General features: G+C 34.4%; 1 protein-coding gene across 1 annotated transcript; it reads left to right on the forward strand.

Moving 5' to 3' along the window:
- Positions 1 to 18,842, forward strand: LOC11414887 (bromodomain and WD repeat-containing protein 3). The gene is made up of 25 exons (XM_024783501.2): positions 1 to 402; positions 1,107 to 1,473; positions 2,788 to 2,936; positions 3,429 to 3,668; positions 3,956 to 4,065; positions 4,163 to 4,240; positions 4,322 to 4,428; positions 7,190 to 7,281; positions 7,802 to 7,932; positions 8,049 to 8,155; positions 8,249 to 8,326; positions 8,831 to 8,909; positions 9,039 to 9,207; positions 9,912 to 9,982; positions 11,257 to 11,337; positions 11,563 to 11,633; positions 14,085 to 14,181; positions 14,339 to 14,398; positions 14,528 to 14,582; positions 14,853 to 15,244; positions 15,317 to 16,089; positions 16,201 to 17,182; positions 17,301 to 17,858; positions 18,080 to 18,138; positions 18,286 to 18,842. The coding sequence occupies exons 2-25, from the start codon at positions 1,121 to 1,123 to the stop codon at positions 18,485 to 18,487; spliced, it is 5,094 nt and encodes a 1,697-aa protein (XP_024639269.1). The 5' UTR covers positions 1 to 402; positions 1,107 to 1,120; the 3' UTR covers positions 18,488 to 18,842.
- Positions 18,843 to 21,614: the final 2,772 nt, after the last annotated feature.

Below are 21,614 nucleotides of genomic sequence, written 5' to 3' on the forward strand. Positions count from 1 at the left end.
ATTTATATGTAACCCAAAAATTAAATCCATTCCAAATTTCATCCATAGCTCCGTCGTGAAAACCAACCAAACACCGTTACATTCCACCGTTGTTCAGAATCAAAACCCCTTTTCCAGAAAAGGAATTTTTTTATTTTATTTTTTCCACATCTATATAATCTAGAAACCCAATTTAATTAGTGATAAGAACGCACTTAATTTTGGCCCAGTTAAAGATATTTTCTTTGAAAATTAAATTTTTAATTGGATTCCATTTCAAACCCTAATTACCAATTTTGGTTTTTTTGATTCATTGCATTGTTCCCTATTAATGTTTCATTTCGAATGGAAATTGGTTTCTTTGCTGTTAAACCTATCATTGTAGTTGCTGCTTCACTATCTTCAACTCAATTGTTTTCTCAGGTATTTTTTTAACGACCCTTTTGCCCCTTTCTGTGTTTTCTGTTGTTATTTTCATTTACTTTGTTTAATTCTGTTGGAAAGTTGTTAGCTTGATTTCTGTTATAGAGAGATATTGGTTTTTGCTTTTATGTTTTAATTCGTTTGGGATTTCTGTTATAGAGAGATCTTGGTTTTTACTTTATGTTTTAATTTCGGTTGGAAGTGACAAGTTCTGTTTTAGTTTAATTTATTGTTTTTTAATAAGTTCTGAGGGTGAAGGCTTAAAACCTAGAAGCGAGAGGTCTCAGGTTCGAATCCATCAGGTGCCAACGATTCCTATGTCGGGGCAATCCACACAGAGCTTTGCTTTGGCTTCATTGAGCCCCTGTAAGTGGACAGTGGGATCTGTCCCTAGGATTAGTCGGTCCTTGGGCTGGATACTGATATTTTGTTTTTTAAAAGAACAAAAAGAAGGGAGCATGTTTTGAATTTGATGCAATTAGAACTGAATATGGATCTTAATTGCGAAATCTATAAGTAGTTTTGCAAATTGTGTTATATGATATGATGAAGAATATGATTTAGATATACTTGGAAATGAGTTGTATTGGGGGCTGTTTTTAAGGGGTTGCTTTTGTCCTTTTGAATTTGTGGTGCAGTAAATAGTTTTTTTTTTTGTTGTTTTTGTTTGTGTGCTGTAGTTTTAGTTTGTTGGTTTGTTGTAGGGTGTTTTTCGAACATGGATTCGAAGATGTGCAAGCCTTGTACTGGTGTTGCATCTTCGATGAATGGTGTGCCTTTGAGTGTTCCGAATCAGGAGGATGAGATGGCCCGGTCCCTCAAGGATACGGTGCCTGTCAAGACTGATGTGGATATAGACCTCAAGGAAGTTTACTTTTTAATTATGCATTTTTTGTCTACCGGGCCATGCAAGAGGTCTTTTGATCAGCTAAGGAGTGAACTTTTAGAGCACCGGCTTCTACCTAGAAGATATCATGCTTGGTTTTCAAGAAGTGGTGAGCCCAGTGAAGATGATGCTGGCGATGATGACGGCATCTCTTTACCTTTACATTACAACAATTTAATGGACAGGTATTTTTGTTGCCATTTTATTATTGTAAATAAGGTTAGAGTTTTAGGTGCAGCCATTCAATTTCGTATGTTCATTATAGTTTTGAAAATAGTGGCCATTTAGCACGTTTGTGAACTATTCTTCTTAAATGCAAGCAGAAATACATACTGAATCAGCCTGAAAACTTCTTTTTCCTTTCCATTTGGTTCATTATGTAGGCTGTTTAGTAGAGCTCCAACATCCACTATTTTAGAAATTTCATCACTCGCTATCTCTCAACATATGCTTTATTTAAGTTTTACTGGTCAGGTTGTTGAATGTCAACATATAGGTACAAGTATTGGTTGTTCTTTGTGGTTTAATCATCTATGAGTGGTTCTTCTACTCTTAATCAGATGAACTATCAACAAACTCGACCTTTAAGTGTCTACAAGGGACTAAACTAATATTTGAAAGAGGGTAGCTTTAGTCAATGCTATTACGCTTGAAAGTTTCTTGTTATTTATTTATTAAACATTTAGTGGCGGTTTTTATTTATTTACTTGGAGTTTAGTATTGGAAATGTTTTTACCTTTTTCAGTTAAGAAAAGGGAAAAAATGCTTAGAAATTGGGTTGGGCCTAACTTAACCCTTACAAAAACCAGCTTGCAAGGTGAGGACTGTCCTCACTTATAAACACATGTTCCCATATCTCATCCAATATGTTTATAAGGGCGGGCAATCCTCATCTTACATGCTGGTTTTGTAAATGTTGAGTTAGGACCTACCCAAATTCTAAGATGGTATCGGAGCCTATTTATGATCAGTTGGACCACCTGCTACCAGGTCACCGCTCTCGGGTCACGCTCCAGATGTTCAATCCTGGGCGAGAGGACTGTTTCAAGAGTCCCACATTGAATGAAATATGACCTGAACATATGTTTATAAGTAGAGGCAGTCCTCACCTTACCAACCGGTTTTGTAAGGGTTAAGTTAGACCCAATCCAATTTCTAAGATGGTATTAAAGCCTATCCAATATCCGTTGGGCCACCTGTTATCAGGTCATCATTATTGAACCACTCAGTTCACGCTCCAGATGTCCAGTTATGGGTGTGAGAGGTGTGCTAAGAGTCCCACGTTGTATGAGATAAGGTCTGAAAATAAATTTATAAGCGGGTGGAATCTTCACCGTATCTTCATCTGGCGATTATATTACATTGAAATGGAGGATGCTTCAAATTTTAATCCAAATATATGTTATTTGGTTTCAAAAACTTTTCTCTCAAGCTAGTGATGGCTGCTTATTGATATTACATGCATGGGGACTAATATTGGTCATTTTTTGTAACTTAAGGTATCCTCATGTAGCTAAGGATCACCTGGTAAAGCTTCTGAAGCAATTAATGCTGAGTACAGCCCATCCTTTGAATGGAAAAGTAAATAGTCCTAATGCAGCGGATGTTCCCACTTTACTCGGAGATGGTTCATTTTCGCTTCTTGATGGTATGTGATATGCTACAGTAATCTTCTTTCTATAGTTGATCATTCAAGCTAAGATCTATAATTTTTAACTTAGATACACTAAAAAAAAATCTTAATAATGTCTTGCGATCTTAGGTTAGCATACAAATGCTGTGAGTTTTGTGATTTATTTATATTCCGTATCTATAAAAGATTTTCTTTTCTCGTTCTCTATAAATTCGGAAAGGGATGTATTAATATGTTAGGGCTAGCTGTATACTACTAGTTCTGAAATGGTTATATCAATCCTTGTTTCAGTTTCTGCTTTTGTAAGAATTGACAATTGAATATATATAAACACCCCAAAATGAACTTTGCTTCTGTAGAATACACTTTTTACAGTGATTAAATTTTGTATACTCTGTCATTAACTAAAAACATATTTCTTCTTCAAAAAAAAAAAAAAACTAAAAACATATTTATGGAATAATGTGATATTGATATCTGTTTATCTTAATCCTTGTGTTTTTACAGTTGATAGAAAAACGACTGTTAAGCAGGTGAAGCTACCTCCACTTTACATGCGTTGGCCACACTTGAAGGCTAATCAGGTTCAGGGGCTAAGTTTAAGGGAAATTGGAGGTGGTTTCACAAAGCATCATCGTGCTCCATCTGTTCGCAGTGCATGTTATGCTATTGCCAAACCGTCTACCATGGTGCAAAAGATGCAAAATATTAAAAAGCTAAGGGGTCACCGTGTGGCTGTCTATTGTGGTATGATTTACTCATGTGCTAAATTTGCTATTAACATGGTGGCTTAATGGGCATACATTTATATGAGTTCATCTTCAGTTGTTCTCATTAAAGCCATTGATTAGATGTAAAAGCCACATGACATCAACATAAGTTGCCTCCAATGCTTTTTGCTTTATAAATGTTGCTTTCTCTTCGTGTAGTTTTGTTCTGAAGTTAAATACCGATTCCTCTAAAACACATACAACCAATTACTTCAATAGCTAAATTACGATTGGTGATATTTGAAAAATGGTGCTATCTCGCAGCCATATTTGATGGATCAGGGCGGTATGTTATCAGTGGTTCAGATGATCGTCTTGTCAAGATTTGGTCTATGGAAACTGCATTTTGTTTGGCTAGTTGTCGTGGGCATCGAGTGAGTCATGATTATGAATTATGGAACTAATTTTGATATGTTTGTGTTTCTTTCAATTTCATCTGATCTTCTCTTGTCATCATTACATAAAACAAAGGGGGACATTACTGACTTGGCAGTAAGCTCAAACAATGTTTTGGTGGCATCTGCTTCAAATGATTTTGTTATTCGAGTTGTAAGTAGTGTTTTTTAATCTGTATGTTCAATTCAATCATGTAAACCTTCGGGTATTAAATTGATATTTGCATCACAACAGTGGCGCTTACCTGATGGGATGTCAGTATCAGTTTTGCGTGGGCATGATGCAGCCGTGAATACCATTGCGTTTAGTCCGAGGCCCAATGCTGTATACCATCTGCTATCGTAAGTTCATTTTAAAAGCTGCTGGTCCCCATTATTGCCTTTATATATATGATTCTTGGAGCTTGAATGTCTCATCCTTAATCTATTTTGTGCATGGATAATTGAATCCTAAATATTTTGCAAATGTCAGGTGTCGCACCATAGTTTAAATTTTTACTTGCAAACCTGTTTTTTTTTTTTTGTGCGTACATGTAAAACTAAACTTCAATAATGTAACAAATGCTCATTTGATGAATTTAAATGCTCTTTTGCTTGCCGTTGGATCACTTTGCACTAATCCAGTGGCTTACAGTTACAGAGTCTAGGTGTTTTTTCTCCTTACCAGTCGTGTGACAAACATATTCTGTAATTATAAGAGTACTGGCTTACTCTGTCCGGTCTTGATTATGAGAAAAAACAACTGATTTCAAACTTATTAAGAAATTTAGTCCAGTGTAATTATTATTTTTTATCTTATAAAAAAACAAGTGTGCTCTCAAAAGTACAATTCATAGGAAGTTGTTTCATGTAAATACAAGAGCGAGTCATTAAAAAATAGAACTTATATCAATTGAAGAGTATTTTAGGAATGACATTATTAAATAGAGTAAAAGTAGTTAGATTTATTGTAATAAAAAGAAGAGTACACTAATGTTGTGCGAGATTCATGGGTAACATAGTAGTGGCAATGATAATAAAAAGAAGAGTACAATAATGTTGTGAGATTCCTACTATATAAAATATTTTATCTGAATTTGGATACAGATTTTTTATAAAGATTTTGATTTACAAATTAACTATTCACTGCAATCCTTATTTTGTCCTACAATTAAATTAAAAAACGTAGTAAGTAGTTGTAGTCAAAATAAACCTAATGGAGAGATCAACCCCTTAACACAGCTCCAATAAACTGAATCCATCCTGACTGTTGATATGCCATGATGGAATCTGTAGCTGCAAAAACAAATATTTGCACCCTTGTTGGCCATGAAGTCATGAACTTAACGCTCCAGTTATTTACTTGTCATTATCAGGTTATTTTGATATGTTTGATAGAAGAGCAGGTGTTCTGAAATAGAATACAAGGTAATCTGAAAAAGGAAATACAAACTAATGCTAATTATTGGACCTACAATTAAGGGTCAGTGACCCCTTTTCACAAATACAATATATACAGATAATCCAATCTCCTGTTAGAACATCAGCTAGCTGATTTCCTGTGGATACATATGGTGTACAAATTATCCCATCATCCTCTTAACTTTTTCTTGATATAGTGTTTACCTACCTCAACATGCTTAATCCTATCATGTTCCATTGGATTATGTGCAATGTTTATTGTTGCGGTATAGCCTCATAGGTCTACCCCACTCGATTTTTAGGTCAACCAAAATTATTATCCGCTTTAGGAGTTTGCAAATTCTTAATACTATGAGAAATGATATTTGTACAGCCACTTTCTCACAACTTTTTGACAACTTTCTCTCTCATACTCACATTATCCTCTTATTCTCCCTCTTCCTTTTTCTCTCTCCATTGTTTTTGACCAATGAAAAGAGAGAAAAAATAAGTTGTCACAAAAGTTGTCTCATATGGTTGTTCAAATAACACTACTCTAATACTATATCCCCGAGTTCTGCACTTGATCGTGCAAAAACGTTATGAATCATGCTCACTCCATGTTACTAAGTTTCCTCAAAGAAAAGTACAGTATCCGGCTGTGGATCTTCTGTCATTTATGTAGGGATGGCAATGGGTAGAGTCTGGGTAGGATACTATAGTACCCATTTGCATACCCGCAACATCAACAACCAAACCATTTCCAACTAAGTGGGGTCAACAGCGGATCAAATTACCCATTGACATACCCGCATTTCGGAAAAATACCTGTACCCACATGGGTAGCAACTTCAATACCTGTACCTGTCTAGGTAGGCAACAGTAGCCTATCGTGCTGGAGCGAATCGGCCGCTGACCGAGGGGGTAATCTTGTGGCTTTAAAGGGGGTAATCTTGACATTTTGCATGCAAAACACTCCCTTCTTCTCTTACCTCTTTCTACGCGAACCCTAAATTTCCGTGATTGCTTTTTCTGTTTCCTTCTTTCTGCTGCGACTGGTAGGATTGAATTAGTCACCACCCAAATTCGAAGATGGTATGAGAGCTATCTACGATTTGTTGGCCCACTCGCTAATGGGCCACTGGGTTCAAGCACTAGATCTCCAGTTCTGGGGTTAGGTGGATGTGTTGAGAGTCCCATGTTGGGTGAGATATGGCTTGAAAATGTGTTTATATAAGTGGAAAGTAACGAGGAATCCCTTACCTTACAAGGGTTGAATTAAGCCCAATCCAGATCCTAAGATTATCCATTCTCTATTTTAACTCTGTTACACTTACACCATTCAATAACTTAGTGATTTTTATCGATCGCATGTAAACCTTGGTTGTGTGTCAAATCTTGAACAACGATATAATTAAAAACAATTGGTTCTTATTTTCATATATTTTAAATGTGTATATCATATTGTTTTTTTTTTTTTATGCATATAGGAAGTGCTGAATAATTTTTACTAATCTAAATCTTATAGATACGATCTATATGTATTATAGAAACTTGCAATCTAACAGTCTGCATAAAATCATCTTATAAAATTTTACACTGGTTTTAAAATCGATCCCCTGGGTACATGTGTGTTGTGTAATTTCCATTCTAGTCCTCATAGTCTGCAATAATATCAGTTCTTATTCTGTCACTTGATTTTTATGATTTATGTGATATATAGGGCATCGGATGACGGAACATGTAGAATATGGGATGCAAGAAGTTCACAAAATCCATGCATATACGTACCGCGGCCTTCAGATGCTATTAACGGTCAGATTAACGATTCTAACTTTGTCAATAGAACAAAACCCACTTTGGTTGGCCTAGTGGTGTTGGCTTGGGACCTTGGAGTGTGCTCTTCTCAAGGTCTTAGGTTTGATTCCCCTCGGTGCCAATTTCGGTGGGCTAGTCCATCTCTGGCTTTAAATGCCCCCCTGCCTTCAAGTGGAAGGTGGGATTGGACCCCTTGGATTCGTCGATCCTTGGGCCGGATACCTGGTTTAAAAAAAAAACCTTGGCAATCTAAATAGATTAGATTCTAATAAAATCTAAATACAGTATAAAAGATCATTTTACTTTGAAACATATTAGTTTAAATGAATATTACATTTTAGAACCATGAATGGAGTTTACCATGTTTGGTTCAAACCAAAATTTATTGATGTGTGGACATGCAAGTTGCTTAAGCCTGCTAGATCAATAGTTTGACCTGCTCGCTGCCATCTTTTTGTGATATTAGGTTAATCTGATTCATTATAGGATTGCTTGAGGAATTATAAATTTTTTGCAGGGAAGGGAAATGCTCCACCAGCTAATCTACCATCTTCAAGTAATGCTCAACGAGGCCTTCAAATACTTTGTTGTGCATTTAATGCAAATGGAACTGTTTTTGTTACTGGTAGCTCTGATACTTTTGCCAGGGTATGCTTACCGATGCACTCTTCAGATATTTCCTAGTCTTCCAATAATATAATTGGTCTTTTCTTGTTCAAATATCACATCTATTAAGATTCGAGAAAAATACTGCTATTTAACAGGTATGGAGTGCTTGTAAGCCCAACACTGACAACTCAGAGCAACCACCAATTCATGAGATGGATTTATTATCTGGTCATGAGAATGATGTTAATTATGTACAATTCAGGTTAGTCATTGCTGTTATATCTTTTCTCATTTTGTTTTATTTTTTCTTTTGTAATGATTCTCATTGTCTTCGCATTGGTACCTCTATTTGCAGTGGTTGTGCCGTGTCTTCGAAAGTTATGACATCTGACTCTTGGAAAGAAGAAAATACACAGAAGTTCAGAAATTTCCGGTCAGTACCATCTTAATGATCATTTCCTTTAGTTATTATGTTTTTAACAAACTTGTTAGGGGTTCATCTAATTTCCTAATCACTTTAGATGCTGATATTTTGTGCTTTTTTTTTTTTTTTTTAATTAAAAACTGGGGAATGGGAAAATCATTATTAATGAAAGTGGCATTAATGACCATTTTACAACCGTCCATGACAGCATTTGCACTCCACTCCGTCCCTTGAGCTTTTATATTTTTTACCAAACTTATTAGGTGTTCATTTAATATAACTATTATACCCTGTTCTCATTCCTAATCACTTTGCATGCTGATATTGTGTCCTTTTTTTTGTTTAAAATAAAAATTGGGGAATGGAAAAATCATAATTAATTGAAGAGTCATTTGTGACCATTTTACAACTGTCCCTGAGGGCATTTACACTCTGTCCCTTGAGCTTACAAGACCAAACTCTTATCACTAAACTAGCACCTCATGGAAGCATGCTGACATTGTATATTTTCAGGTATTCTCATGATAACATAGTTACCTGCTCTCGCGATGGAAGTGCAATTATTTGGGTTCCAAGATCTCGTAGATCTCATGTGAGCTCCTTTATAGTATTATTTTACCATTGAACTATGGTCTATTTCGTCCTTGAAGACATTTTTCTCCATTATATCTTTTCCACAAATCCTTGGGCATCTTAGTGACATGCCCCCATGCCATTCCAGGGAAAAGTAGGACGTTGGATTCGTGCATATCATCTAAAAGTGCCGCCACCACCCCTGCCTCCTCAACCTCCAAGAGGGGGTCCAAGGAAGAGATTGCTACCTACTCCTCGCGGCGTCAATATGATTGTGTGGAGTCTAGACAACCGCTTTGTACTGGCAGCTATTATGGGTAATGTTCTTGTTCAAATTAATAGATATAATGGGGCATTGTGATGTTATATGATCCAAACAGTCAATCCCATCAGTGGAAAGAGGCATGTTGCTTCTGTATGAATTTACACCACTATATTATATCGTATTTTTTTGTATTACTTAGATTGTCAAATTGATGACACCTTATATCTAAAGTCAAGTTGAACTTCTACTGTGATTATTACAATCTGATTTTTATTTTTTCACATTCTTTGAGAACATCTACTCATTTTTGTTACAGATTTGTCCTCGACATGTCGATTATTATCACTTCCATTTCTTGAAAAACATACTATAGAATTAATTAGTTGTTCATGGATCAAGGTTGTTTAAGTACACTGTTTGAAAATCAATTTTTCCATAAACTAAAGCTGTCAAGTAGCACTGCCATGTAATATATATTTTGCTAAATTTGTAGCACTGGTTGATGCTGTTGCTTATATGGCAACACATTATTTTGCTTCATGGGTCCTTGATTTAGTATGCAATTGTCATTGTACATTACATAACTCATCATCATTATGTTCTTATAATTGTCATGATAACGCATCTTTATTTGTTTGATTCTGATTTTGCATCCATTTGCAACTTAGCAGCACCTTTCCATAATTTTATAGATAATTTAAGTTATTTCATAGTGGAGGCTTGCTTTAGCTGAGGACTTGTCTTTTCATCTCAAAGATTGCAGAATATGTGTTTGGAATGCAGTTGATGGCAGCTTAGTGCACTCTTTGACCGGCCATACTGAATCTGTAAGCCCTGTCCTCTCTTACTTCCCCCCCCCCCCCCTTCTCTGTGTCCTTCCTAGAGGTGGTAAAATGGGCCACCCGACTGGCTGGCTTCGGGCCAGCCCGAAATGGTTGGGTTTTATCGGACCAGGCTAATAACCCAGGTTAAATATGGGTTCTCAAAATAGTGCCCACGTCCAACCTTATTTGTGCTGTGGGCTTTTTGGGATTGCCCGACATATATTTTTATGAAAGAAAAGGACAAAATTAAGGTGCATTCCTGTAAATGTCTTTCGTATGGTTCTTTAATTAACTAACCATGATTTCTTCAAATCCATAATTTTCTCAAAGTTCGTTATAACCACAAAAAGTGTATTTTAAGTTAAGAACCATACAAAGTAAATGCATATTTTTTTCCTAAAGAAAATTCAATTGATATTTTTACCTTTTGTCTTTAATTAAAATCTATTACTGTGTTTTTTTACTTTTGGAGAGATAGAATTGGTTTTTTGGTAAAAAAAAGTGAGAGTGTGCTTGCTAACTTACTCCCAAAGTGGGAGTAGACTTGCTAACTTACTCCTTCATGATTTTGGGTGGGAGTAAGTCAGCAATCCCCATAAATATATACTCCCTCCGTTGCCAATTATAAACAAATTTGACTTTTTAGGTTCATTCAATTAATGATGTATGTGGTCAATATTATGAACCACATACATCATTAATTGAATGAACCTAAAAATAAAAATAAAAATTTGCTTATAATTGGCAACAAAGGGAGTATAGGGTAACATTATTTTCGGGAACAAATCATAATTGCAATTGATATTCCTAGGAATCTTTTTGAAATTTGTTTAGTTTAGAAATACAAAATAAAATGGAGATAAACGGGGAGTTATTGCAAGTTATTTTGATTTCTATGGGAAGAAAAGATTCCCACCCTCTATTATGGGAGGGTTAGATAGATTAATTATGTATAAATTTTAATATCCCAAGAATAAATAATATTTGCTAATAATTGTAAACTCTGTACCGAACATGAGAATGTCATATTCCTAAGTTTACTTTCCTTATAGAAATCTTAGACAAACACCCTATCATGCTCTGCTAATTTGCTCCATCAGTAAACATACTAAATATTTTATTGTTTTTGCTGGACCAACATAAAATTGAAATATGGTCACACACTCGTACTTTTCTGGTTGGATTAAATTTAAGCCTCTTCTCATTTTCTGTCGCAATTGGGATACTCATCATTCTATTGTGATGTTACTGAATGCTGAGTTTTTATTGGTTGACAGTCTTACGTTTTGGATGTTCATCCTTTCAACCCTCGGATAGCTATGAGTGCTGGGTATGATGGTCGAACCATTGTGTGGGATGTAAGCTTATCTTCTTGCATGTCTTTAGATCCTGAATAACATGTACTAACAATTTCTTTGTAAAACTAAATCAGTTAATGCGTTTTGGCATATTCTTTTTCTAGGTATATGTTAGCATGTTCTTTGTAAAACATTATTTGTTTTTTGGGTGTTTTATGAAAAACATTATAATGTTCGTTGTAAAACATTTTCTAATTTATGCTTTTTGGTACGTTCCTTTTCTAGATATGGGAGGGCATACCTATTCGAACATACGAAATTGGACGCATTAGATTGGTTGATGGGAAGTTTTCTCCGTAAGTGGTTTTATAAAATAGAAAATTTCAGTTGCCTATTATTATACAATATACATCTAATGATTCCGCGTTTATCTTTATCTTTTTATGCACTGAGATTTTGATTTGTTACATACTTCGGTAACACTTAATGAATTCTTCAGTATTTTCCTTTCACATATTGCGGGATTTGTCTTTGGCAATGAGATTATATAACTCTAAATTGGTTGTATGTAATTGTTTTGATTGATATCCTGTCAAGAAAGTATGCTTAGTTTGTTAGTCAAAGATTTATATATTTTTTTCTTTTCAATCTAAGACTGTCCTTCATGCAAGAAGCTTTTGAGCTTTGGGTATGCAATTCATGAGCCCACTTCGAGCTGTTTGGTCAAATGCCAACTAGACACATGTTGTTGGCAATGGAATGATGCTCAGTAGTAACCAGCATGTTTGGTTACTTTGTTCTTCTTTTTAGGTTAATAGAATTGATTCTAGATGTGAACAACAGCCACGTCTTTCCCACTAGGTAGGTAAAGGGGGCATATGCATGGATCAACCAATCTATTAGTTCCGAAGATAGACCATTTACCATATCTTTGTTGATGGTTTGACATGTTTTTCCTTGTTACTCATCTAGCTCTAACTATTGGACCATCCTCCATTTAATCAAGCATCGTTACTGGTGCTTTTACAGGTTTTCTTGGTGCATGTCCTAACCCTAAGTCAAAATTCTATCTTTTTTTCGATAATGACGGGCTGCCCCAATTGTACTTCTAATCCTATCTTGTCTCATGTCCTCATTCATCCATCACAGCGTTCCTATCTTTGTGGGGCTAATTACTTTCTTGTAGATTCACATACTCCCTCCATCTCTTATTAAGTGTCCTCTTTAGAATATTTGTTTGTCTCAAACTACTTGTCACTTTAGAGTATGAAGAAAGTATCAATTACTTTTTCCAACAGTACCCATTTCAGCCACCCATGCATTAATTTGTCTTTCTAACTAACTGCTCCACTCACTAATTAATTAGGTTTTTAGCCAAGAAAAATTATTTCATCTTGGAAACTGCTACATCTAATAATTTCTTTAGAGGTTTGAAACGACACATAATGTAAGCCGGAGGGAGTAATTTTAAATTATATGTCTATTGCCTATAATTATATTTCAAAAGTAATCGTACTTAACTATCCAAACACAATTGTACCAAACTATCTTTTGACTTCGAAGTCTTTGCCATGTTAGCGCAATGTGAGGATGCATATATATGATCCGCATTGGGTTCATTCAATCTCCCATATATGTGCAAAAGTGAATTTGGAAAGTTATACTATTAATCGGAATGTGGAAAAAGTGCATCCCAACACTAATATAATATGAATGCTTATACAAATCTAAACCGAATGGGCCCTCTAGCTTGTGCATAAATTCAACTTGCAATTAGGGTTGTAAGTAGTAACTTCTTGACCACTTAATCGCACTGCCTTTGATACCATGTGAAGACTTATGAATTCTGTTGTATTGGACTATGTTTGATATATCTCATTCTCATCTTAGAAAGACCTTTAACTGTCGCTCCTATCTTTAATAAATGCGTGATGATTATGAATCTTGTCATATAAAATATGTAGCTTGTCCCTTGTTCATCAGTTTGGCTAACAAATATTCTTACTTTGTTGTCATGAATAGTAGTCTAGTTGTGTAGATCCATACCAACAGTGAGCTACCTTTGTGCAGTTGAGATCGAATAAATATCCAATTTAGTCCCTGAAATTGTAGAACTACATCAACCTTGTCCCTCCGTATTATCAGTATTAAAAAATGATATATGATATTGCAATATAGGTTTGTCCCTCCGTTTGTATTTGCAGGGACTATAATTAAATTATGGGCTTAAAACATATTTAACCCTTAAATTAAGTTAGCAATGTCAGAGATGAATATGAAACCAAGTTAATAATGTCAGATATGAATTTAATAAAAGATCCAGATAGAGGGACGAACATGATAGCATTTTGCAATTCTAGAGAGTATTTTGAAATATTGATAATGTGGGAGCTAGGTTGATGTAGTGCTATTGTTTAAGAAAGGATTATACTATCAACACACTCTTTTTATTTGTTGATATTCATGTGGGTCCTACTAAATTCATGTGGGGCCTAAATGATTTAGTGGAATCCATTTGAATTTCAATCAATAGAAGAGTGTGTTGCTAGCACCCCTCTTCAGAGATAAACTTGGATATTTACTCAGTCAAGATCCTCTTTGATGTGCATATTGATTGGTTCAAAATAATCACATTATATTTGCTGCTTTGTGTGTTGATGAAGATATTCTGTAGGCTTTACACTTACCTTGCCGACGATGAGTGTTCCATGTCATAGATTTTATGCTTTATAGTGTCCATCTTTGATGAATCAAGAGTTCTGAACATTTAATAGAATGTTGAAAATATACTTTTGTGTTCATTTTAGGGATGGAACATCAATCGTGCTTTCAGATGATGTTGGACAGATATATTTTCTGAGTACAGGTCAAGGCGAGTCTCAGAAGGATGCAAAATATGATCAGGTGGTCAAATAGCGCACACAAACACACACACACACATATATATATATATATATATATATATATATAGAGAGAGAGAGAGAGAGAGAGAGGGAGGGGGGGGTGAGTTGTATCTGCAACAAATTAATTTATGCTGTTGTCTCTTTGATTTTTACGGCAGTTTTTCCTTGGTGATTACCGACCCCTCATTAGGGATGCTCAGGGAAATGTTCTTGATCAGGTTGGGAATCATCATTGTGCTCTTTTTACTTTTTTTTATTTTGCCATCCTAGGTTAATTGATAAATCTAATATCTATTTATTGGCATTTCCATACAATCTAAATCTAAACTGATGTTACACTGCTGTAGGAGACTCAACTTCCACCAAACCGTAGACACGTCCAGGAACCTCTATGTGATTCTAGTATGTTGTGGACAGAGGAATGCTAGCAACACTCTCTTTTCAACACTCTCTCAAACACTCTTATTGGGTGAAATCAATGTATGTCCCACCACTGTGGGTTTCATTTTCAAAACGTAGGACCCACATTGATTGAAGCCAATTTAGAGAGTGAGTATTAGAGAAAGTGTTCAAAAGAGAGTGTTGCTAGCACTACTCGTGGATATTATTCTTAATTTCTTGCTGCTTTATTTGGATGGAAATGTCTCTTATCATAAATAATTTAATTACCAGCTATGCTGCCATATCCTGAACCTTATCAGAGTCAATTCCAGCAACGTCGTCTCGGTGCTCTTGGCATCGAATGGAATCCTTCATTGATAAAATATACTGTTGGTCCAGTTTTTAGTGTTGATCAGGATTTCCAGGAGATACCTTTGGTTGATTTAGAAGGAATGCTTGATCCACAACCTGAGTTCTTGGATGCTTCCATCTTCTGGGAGCCAGAACATGACAACGTCAGTGATGATAATGACTCCGAATACAATGTGAATGAGGATAACTCTAGTGCAGCTGAGCAAGGGGCTGTTAGCGCCATCTCTTCTAGTGATTTAGAATATAGCGAAGGTGACTCTAATAATAGGGATGGTTTTAGAAGATCAAGAAGGACAAACCATGGTGTTGGAGTAAGTAGTGTATTTATTTTTGTTGTTTAATCTTTAATTTATAACTTGTCATCTAATCGTAGTGTTTCTCAGGTTGAGGGAATGATTTCTTCTGGAAGGCGTGTTAGGAAAAGGAATTTTGAAGAGTGTAATGGTAATACTTCTGGAAATAACAGAATTAAGAAATCCAAAGGAAGCTCAAAATCAAGAAAAAAGAAATCTTCCAAAGCTAAGACATCGAGACCTCAGAGAACTGCTGCGCATAATGCTCGTAATATGTTTGTTCAAATTGGCGAAACATCAACTGATGGGGAAGACGATGATTCTGATGATGAATCATCAGACAGTTTTCAAGATTCAGAAAATTTCAGTGAACCTGAGAGGAAAATCCATAATAAGCACGAAGAACTTAAAAAACCCCTATTGGAAGAGTCTGCCGATATATCCAATACACCTCCATATTCCGAATCTCAGGCAAATCTTGAAAGTAGACCGAGACTGGTTCTAAAGTTATCACTTCGTGATTCTAAGAAGAATGTGCCTTTAGAGGATAGAAGATTTGCATGTGAGAATCAGGCTGATATCGTATGTCAGTCTTCTAGACCCCAACCCCTAGAACGTGTTCAAAAAACTTCGCCAGAAAAAAGTTTTACGGGCCCAGACACTAATGTTATGTCAGATGATACTAATGCTAACCTTCCGGAATGCCACAACAGAAATGAAAATGCTATAAGTTATCTGGATACATCCGTATGTCATGAGGGGCGCATAGATCAGAGAAGACACAAGTATGAATTTTCAAGATCAGGGGATGCTTTGCTGACTGATACTGAAGTTAATGGCCATCCTGAATTCAATTCCATTGGGTATGCAAAGCCTGATAAAAGTGTTAAAAATATATTTATGACACTGCTTCATTTTAGTTATTTAGTAACTTCATCAAACTCATCAAATGTTTTTTCTACCATGTTTTGCAGGAAATCACATATGACCAACAAGTTAGAGGCTGACAGTAGCATGGTTAATATAGAGCTATCTGATTTTGATAATACAGCTAAATTTTCATCGCTTGAATCTTGGGGGATGGACAACCGTCAACAAATTGCTGATGGCCCCATAGCATCCGGTTATGATAGGTTGAATGATGGTGATAAAGGCCGATCTAGATCTGATAAATGCACGGAGGACTCACAGGAAAACAATGAAGTTGTTCACTCAAACCACACTCAAGAAGTCAAAATGAAAGCACCCTTTAAACCAACAAAAATAATTATAAAAAAGAAGCAGCCTCCAGAAGACATTGCAAATCCCTTAAAACTGAAAGTTGGAATTCCCAAGGCAGATTCAATTGGTGCTAGAAGTGATGTAGTCTCTGGAAATCCCGCTTTTACAGGGCCTGATCGATTAACAGAAGCAGTAGAAGGGGGAAATGGCACTAGTACAAGTTCCCCGCAGCTACTGAATTCATATTTTGACCAGAGAAGTTATAATCATGTCCATGAAAGGAATAAATCACATAAAAGCGAACCAAATCCTAATGGTTTTGGGTTTGATCTGGGAGAAAATGCTTCCATTTACAGCAATCAGCGCGACTTAGGAGTTGATTTATCTAATGTTGTCAGCGATCCTATTCGTCGACCACGTTCAATTAGGATGAAAACAACTTCTGAGGAGCCAAATGCTTTCAACACAAGGGTTAAAATTCGAGGGGGCCAAAGTTCAAGGGGCACATCCAGTCGGGAAGATTCTTCTATCAAAGTGTCTGATGAACTTCATCAAAGCACAAGGTCTGCTAGAAACAGGTCTGATGAATATATTGCCAATGATCCTGGTACTTTAATTCGAAGAATGCCAAATCACCATGTCAAAAAGCTGTCATGGCTAATGCTGTCAGAAGAGCATGAGGAGGGTTACCGTTATATTCCTCAACTTGGGGATGAAGTTGTATACTTGAGACAGGTAGCTTATGTTGTTATGATTTTTTTTCATTATAAATCATGCTATCCACTTTGTTTTGGAATGTAAGTTTCTGCAATATGTTTCTTGGTTTATATTCTTGAGCATTTTTTGTTGTCAGGGTCATGAAGAATACGTAGAGTCGTGTACGATGTCTGAACAGGGTCCATGGATATCATTTCAAGGACTAAGGGCTGTTGAAATTTGCAAGGTTGAAAAGCTTGAGTATGCAGAGCTCCCAGGTTCTGGGGATAGCTGCTGCAAGCTCTGGCTTAAATTTGTGGATCCTTCTTCACGTGCGTTTCGAAAATCATTCAAATTAATTTTACCTGAGTTGATCAACTTCTGCGATTTTGTTATTGAGAAAACATTCTATGATGCTGCCATGAAAAGAAATTGGTCTCCAGAAGAAAGATGTAGAGTATGGTGGCGGAATGAAGACGGGAAAGGTGGAAGTTGGTGGTATGGTCAAATCGTTGCGTTGAAGGCCAAATCTGATGAATTCCCTGACAGTCCTTGGGATAGGTTTAAGATTGAGTACGATACTGATGATCCAACAGAAGATCATTTTCATAGTCCTTGGGAACTAAACGATCCTGAGGTTCAATGGGAGCACCCCCACATTGATCATGAGATCAGAGATAAGCTGCTATCTTATTTCACTAAATTATACCACAGGGTGAGTAGACATGAAGTTCCATTTCTCCTAACCTACTTGTTTTCCTCCTTAAACTAGGCTTGTTTAGTGTGTGTGTGTGTGGATGCGCGTGTGCGCGTGTGAAAAAGTTTGCCATTCATTTTTTATTTCAAGAATACAAGATTGACATGTATGTTGAAATCAACTTTTGGAGGCTGGAGGAAATCAGATGTTAACCTCATTATTTTTCTCTCTTAATCCAGGAGAAGTATGATTTCCAGGCACTGAACCAAGTAGCTGAGAGGACGGACTTTTGTAACAGGTACTAAAACAAGTTTGCAACTTGGCAAAACTCATCTGATTCATATTTCTCTCTGGAAAAGTAAATTAAGCAAAAAGAAATGACAGCAATAAAGCGACAGTTTAAATTTCAAACTTCTAATAATGTGTCTTTGGATTTGTGCTACAGGTTTCCTGTTCCATTTTATCCTGGACTGATTCAGCTAAGGTTACAAAATGACTACTATCGGAACGTGGAAGGCGTCAAGCATGATATCATGGTAATGCTATCAAATGCTGAAGAGTTCTTTAGAGTTATAAAAAATGGAAAGTTGCAGCGCAAGGTCGAGCGAATATCAGAATGGCTTGGAAGAAAACTTGAAAGGATATAGAAGCCCAAAATGGGTTATATATAGGTTTCTTCTAACATTGGTTTCCATTCTTTTATCCAATTTTGAAAAATTAATTGGTCTTTATGCAATGGTTTTGTAGAATGCACAAGGCCATAGGTGGTGGTAAATATTAGTTGTTACCTGTGTATATTATTATATACAGATCATCCTTTTGAATACTACAAGTGTTGTACTCAGTTACAATAAAAAAAGAAAGTGTTGTATTCAGTTCAGTACATGGCTAATCGGCTTTATAATGGTGGTTTCAAATCTGAAAGTGTTGGACTTGGTGGTTTTAGCATCCTAAGTTTCAATAGAAAAATATTTTCGAATCAATAAAATCATTCATTTTCTACTTGTCACTGTATTCAAGTTACTTTGAGTTTGAGATTGATGCATTTGCTGGACAGTGGAGCAATTCATATGGGTTAAAGTGCATGGTAATCTTATCTTATACATTGTATTTAACATTTTCTTCAAACAATAGTTTTTCAAATGTTTTCCGTTAGCATTTTTTATTTTATATTTTATGCCAACTCTTGTGTAACATTCTAATCTTTGAATGATTTTCTGCAGTCTTGTTTATGACATTACATAAATCTCTCAAAATTTTAGATGTTTTTAACAAGTGATGAATTAAATATGAAAAAAAAGCATTTGCAGCATAACAATTCATATTTAATTTATCTTTAGCTATAAAGTTTCAACTTTTTGCTGGTGAGATTGTTATAATAATTTATACATGTTTACAAAAAATCATTTCAAATTAGTCCTGATAGTAAATATTTTTTATACGGACTAATACGACAGTAAGTATTTACAGTGGCTGAAATGACAGTAAATATATTAAGGGACTGATATGACAGCGGAACATTGTAACTTCAGAGATCATTTTGACCAACGTATTGCATAATCATGAATTGTTTTCGAATTTTAATACAGTGAGAGACTATTGTAATAACTCATTGTATTGAGAGTCCCAAAATGTTTCCTTTTTAAGACACTAATAGGAAAATAGTTAAAGCTAACAAAAGAAAATAGAGATAAAATCTATCATATTGTGATTCTAAGATTTGTACTGAAAAAACACATTGGAATAATCACCAAATATGGATTTTAAATAACCTGAGTTATTAAATTCGTCTCATGTGTGCCTTTTAGTTTTTTTTTTTTTTTTTTAAACAATGCGTGCCTTTTAGTTTTAAAATTTTTGTGTTTTGATATAGAAAATATTCTGTGTTTACCAAAAAAAAAAAAATCTATGTGTAAACGGATATATCACTTTTCTTAAATCCTCAAAAGAATCATTGTTCTTAATTAGTTAATGTTGTGTAACTTTTCTTGATTAATTTTTCTTGAGGGGAACTTTTCTTGATTAATTTTTCTTGAGGGGAACTTTCCTTGATTAATTGTTCACGATATATTTTTTAATTTTATGAATTATAACGTATTTATATGACTTATTTTAACGTATATATATATGATTATATCATTGTTCTTTTCTTAGTTAATTGTACATGAGAAGTATAACACATGATATATTTATTAAGATTGTGTTATTTTTGACATAAATTTAATATTAAATTTTGAAAATGCATTAGATGGTTGACAAAATTCAATATTAAATTTAGGCTTAAATATGATAAGGTTAAAATATGGTTTTGGTCCCTGCAAATATGTCTCGTTTTGATTTTCGTCCATGGCCCCACTTTTGTGATGATTTGCACTCGTGACACATGATGACCGAACCCATTTATTAGAAAAATAGTCCCTGCAAAATATTTTACTTTTGAAAATAGTCCCTGGAGGGACTATTTTCAAAAACAAAATATCTTGCAGGGACCAAAAACAACAATTTTTTTTATAGGGACTAAAACCAAAACGAGGCATTTTGCAGGGACCAAAACCATATTTTAGCCATATGATAATTATCCCTGTAATTTGGTCCAATTTTGATTTTCGTCCCTGTAAAAAAAAAACTTTGAAATACATCCCTGCAAAAATTTTTTTGTTTGAAAAAGGTCCCTGGCCACACTTCATCATTGAGTTGGCATGGTTTTACCCACGTGGCAGTTGCTGACTGTGCAACTTTTGCCACGTGGCAATGACATGGCATGCCTCATAATAAAAAAACATAAAAAATATTATTTAAATTTTGAAAATAGTTTTTAAAAATAAAAAAACTAAAAATAAATTAAAAAAATCATAAAAAATTCCAAATATTTTTTTCGATCATATAATTTTAAAATATATATTTTGTTTAAAATATGGAAAAAAATTGAAATTAGTATTTTTTAAAAATCTAGAAATAAAATTTTGAAAATTAAAATATGATAAGAAATTTTTTAAAAATTATATAATCTCAACAATCATAACTTTTGACAATATAATTGTCAGTATTCTAAAAAAAATTAATATATCATTTTTAAATTAAAAAATTTTAATTTTCAAAAAATTTAATTTAACAGTTTTTTTTATCAAAAAAATAAGTTTTCGAAAATTTTAATTTTTAAAGTTTTTTCTTTTAAAAAAAATCTGAATTATGTTCAAATATTTTTAAAGTTTTTTTTAAATATTGACAATTTTATTTTCAAATATTCTTTTAACTGTTTTAGTATACACAGGTAAAAAAAAAGTGTTTCAATGTATACATATTTATAAATCATCAAAATTATGTTCAAATATTCATGATTTTTGGGTATTTAAATATTTATCAACCACGATATGTGTTCTGATATACTCCCTCCGTCCTAATTTATAAGCAAAAAAACACTAATTCACATTTATTAAGAAAACTAACACTTGGTGATTTGATGTATAATTTTTTGTGTTCTTCTTGAAATAAGTTTCATGGAAAGATGTAAAAATAATTCTTATTGGTTAAAAATTATGGAGAAAATAAAAAGGAGAATAAATTAAATGCAACTTGCATTTAATTTTACATTGGAAAATATGATTTATTTGAAAAAACATAAAAATAGCATAAAAGTTGGTCTTTTTTGCTTATATTTTGAGACAAAAAAATGAAATTTTTTTGCTTATATTTTAAGACGGATGAAGTATACTTAAAAATCATGGTCATTGACATTCAAAATCGTGCTTAATTGTCTACGGTAGATAATTAATG

The sequence above is a fragment of the Medicago truncatula genome, chromosome 1 (genome assembly GCF_003473485.1).
Source record: "Medicago truncatula cultivar Jemalong A17 chromosome 1, MtrunA17r5.0-ANR, whole genome shotgun sequence".
In the NCBI taxonomy this organism is placed as follows: domain Eukaryota; kingdom Viridiplantae; phylum Streptophyta; class Magnoliopsida; order Fabales; family Fabaceae; genus Medicago; species Medicago truncatula.